Here is a 3,551-nt window from a genome sequence, read left to right on the forward strand (position 1 = left end):
GACATGAGTAGAAGCATTTGTCGATGTTAGTTGTGAGATATCATGCTAGGTTTATAATCACACACACACACTGTCTGAGTTTAATTGAATGAATCAACAATTTTGCTAAGCATCGGGAGTTAATTTATACAACAGATCTCATGTTGTTTTCCAGGCATAGAAACAATGTTGATGGACATGTAAAGGCATAACTAAAATAAGAGGAGTATACAACCGATTAAGAAGGTACGTTAGACGATTAGTTAACAAAGCCTAATACCGACAATACAATCTCTCTATTCTGGTTTCATTACATACACTCCGTAAACTAAAATACTTCTTTAAACAAATCACTTTTTGTAATTGTTCTAATTGTTGAACGACAATACTATCACACGAGTCCGTGGATACAATACTTTGAATACTTAAATTTGATGCCGCTAAAAGAAACTCATCAAATGGTGTCGTTGCCCGCGACTTGTGTTTAAGGTATTTGAGCATCATATTATTGTTTTGAGTATTTGAACATATATTTGTTTATATTGTATAGTTTTTGTGTTTGTCCTTAATCCCTCTTTTCTAGCCAAAGAAAAAATTTATTGTTAGTTATTTCCCTTTTCAGATTATCCATAACAAAAAAAACCATGACCAGTTGTGGTCCATAACATATAAAACCATGACCGGTTGTGGTTACCATAGCTTTTATATATAGTATGTGTATCAAACATATCAACATTACCATAAATGTCCTTCTAAGGATGAAATATTTTAAAAAATAAAATACTAATGAACCAGCTCATGCAACAGTCCATGATTAACATGCTGAGACACAATGAAAGAATTGATAACTTGGCTTGTTTTATCGGACATATGAGTTCAGTACTCGCTTCAGAAGAAATAAAGTTGCACCAAACAATAGAACTTCTTCATAAAAGGTCATGTGCCCAGAATGCCAATATTGTTGATTAAGGAGTAGTGACTGATGGGGAAGAAGATAAAGGCTTCATTAACAAAGAAGATACGACTACACAAAAGAGGGTGGAAGAAAACAAGGTAGAGTCCTAGACTCATTTTGGAAAAGACTATGCAGTGAGAAAATTAATTTGAAATCTAAGGAACGTTAACTTGCCATATCATTCGTGAGCCCAATCACGATTAAGCATTCGCTATATCTAGCATTTTCGTTTATAAAAATAAGTACAAGACGATACTCAAACACAAACGATTTTGTTCCACGTTATTCTATTACATACTACTCATCCAAATAATTTTAGATTAAAAATTAAAATTAACAATAAATAAACCTTGTTGTGTAGAACTAATAATATTACACAACTATTTAACGATCTCAAAGAGAAATGAAATCACAAAGGTTGGAATCCCAAAATGAGTAATCAATGGTTGAAAACTCCATACTAAAGTACTCCTCTTGTAATGAAGAGCATGAGCCAATTTTCTCACTGCCTACTGGCTCCCCCAAGTTCCACAAATTATCCGTCAACATTGCACATGGTTGTGAAGCAGAAGCACAATCTCTACCAATTTGATTTGAAACCATAGTACCTAATGAGGCATTAGAATCTCTGGGAACATTACCATCTTTATTTGAAGCCAGTACTGGTTGTGTCACAAAATTATTTTGCTTCTTATTCAGCCATGGTGAATGAGTTGAAAAAATTCGAGGTTGAGGCTTAATAACTTCATGTGTTTTCATAGTTTCCTTAGGTTTCTTTTTTTCTTTCTTTTCTTCTTTTTCTAAAGTAAGCTTCTTCCGCAAATTTGTGTGCCAATAGTTTTTCACATCATTCGCTGTTCTACCGGGAAGTCTTGCAGCAATCAATGACCATCTATATCACATGTATATGTAAGTAATTAAATAGCTGAAATATTATCTAAACAAGAAAAATATTAAATATAAGAACTTAGATATGTTTGCATAAATATCATGACTAAATCTAGCTAGCAGCCCTAGAAGATTGTGTAACCTTATGATCATATCAGCTTCATCCTCGGTGATGCTTTCTCTGTTGATACTGGGGTTTAAATAATTTAACCACCTCAATCTACAACTTTTTCGGCATCTATTCAATCCTGCCAAGTGTAACAAATACTTTTACAATATATATGTAGAAATGAAATTATGCATATGATTAATTTACGATTACTTCTATAGAATATAGTTGTTCAATTTACTAACTAAACTTTTTAACCAAAGTAGTGCACTTTTTGATTGTATTTATCATTAGATTTTCTATAGTTGTCCAGCTTAACTAATTATAAGCCAAATACACAATATATAGAATAAGCAACATTCAATAATACCTGCTCTCTGTGGAACTAAATGCCATTTTCCTTCACCATACTTGTTAATGCAAGCCTTGAGTAGCTTATCTTCCTCATATGTCCATGCACCTTTTCTCACTGCTCTCGTATTATCCATACACACCTTTCCTCGCATGTACGCTTTCCTAATTTGTCCATATAAATATACACACAAATATAGGTGTGATATTTGTCTTGTTATATATATCGTGGTTTTTAGGGTGGACATAGTTGCTTAATTTGTGTAGCATAGAAATCTCTTTTATCTACTTACTTAGAAATATGAAGGGCAACCTACTAGTATTTCTGGTGGTCTTAGTTTACTATGGAGCACATTTCAGAGGGAATCGAACCTGAGACATTATGAGGAGCACATTTCAAGGTTCCAAATCAACATCATTAGACCAACTCAAGTGACTTATAACTAGAATATATTTAACTACAAAAAATATATAGATAAGAGTATAATTAATTATATTTAGTCCCAACAGAAGATAGAATTGCCTATAGATGATAGCCTTACACTACATAATGAGAAAATGTGTAAAGATTGTTAAAGTTGCTTCCTCAAATATTTGTCAATGTACCTTTATCCTGCCCCTCTAGCTGGTTTGCTCTCTGCATAAACCGCATTTTCAAGACACCTTACATTCACTTAGCAAAATTTCCCTACAATTTTTTCTCAATCTTTCTAACCAAAATGAAGAAATACCCCCATCCACAGAGCATTCATACTCAACTCTGGGGTGTTGGTTTGATGAGTCTATTTGTGCAAAGAGGATTCGTACTCAATTGTGGATAACTATTTTATCTTGGGGACAACCCAGACTGAGAAAAACTGTTGCACCATTGAGACAGAGTCGCAAAACGTCTTAAAAAGAGCGATCTAGTTCGCAACTCAGCCCAAATTTTTTATCTAACAGAATTATTTTTTGTGTTCAAGTTTGATTTTTTTGCATAAATAATTTCAAGTGTTCAACTGATGCAGCAACAATTTAAAGTGTTCAAGAAATGTTCCAACAATGTGTCATGGATATTCCACTCTTAGCTCAAACTTTCTTGTGAGCTTTCTTCTTCAATTGTTTGATGTGCATTTACCTTATAAGAAAGTAAGGAAAGATGCAAATATCACCATTTTATATGTACAAAAACCCTAATTACTAATAGCATGTTTGGAATGGTGTTTTTCCCCCAATAGCACATATGCACAATACCTAATGCAATTCTACCATGATTTTAAGAAGCTGATA

General features: G+C 33.2%; 1 protein-coding gene across 1 annotated transcript; it reads right to left on the minus strand.

The window, feature by feature from the left end:
- Positions 1-1,327: 1,327 nt before the first annotated feature.
- LOC146923854 (transcription factor MYB75-like) lies at positions 1,328-2,434 on the minus strand. The gene is made up of 3 exons (XM_085710911.1): positions 2,302-2,434; positions 1,945-2,070; positions 1,328-1,830 (listed from the first exon to the last, which is right to left on the minus strand). Exons 1-3 carry the CDS (start codon positions 2,417-2,419, stop codon positions 1,328-1,330), a joined length of 747 nt encoding a protein of 248 aa, XP_085567037.1. The 5' UTR covers positions 2,420-2,434.
- Positions 2,435-3,551: the final 1,117 nt, after the last annotated feature.

The sequence above is a fragment of the Medicago sativa genome, chromosome 5, assembly GCF_051527215.1.
Source record: "Medicago sativa cultivar Bolivia chromosome 5, Bolivia_mono, whole genome shotgun sequence".
Taxonomy (NCBI): domain Eukaryota; kingdom Viridiplantae; phylum Streptophyta; class Magnoliopsida; order Fabales; family Fabaceae; genus Medicago; species Medicago sativa.

What these genes read in the sequence shown, in the direction of transcription:
- LOC146923854 (XM_085710911.1), bottom strand. Translation starts at nt 2,419, where the DNA reads ATGGATAATACGAGAGCAGTGAGAAAAGGTGCATGGACATATGAGGAA. An exon ending in TTTAGTTCCACAGAGAGCAG is followed by an intron (nt 2,071 to 2,301) that starts GTATTATTGAAT and finishes TACACTTGGCAG; the next exon opens with GATTGAATAGATGCCGAAAA. An exon ending in GTTACACAATCTTCTAGGGC is followed by an intron (nt 1,831 to 1,944) that starts TGCTAGCTAGAT and finishes TATACATGTGAT; the next exon opens with ATAGATGGTCATTGATTGCT.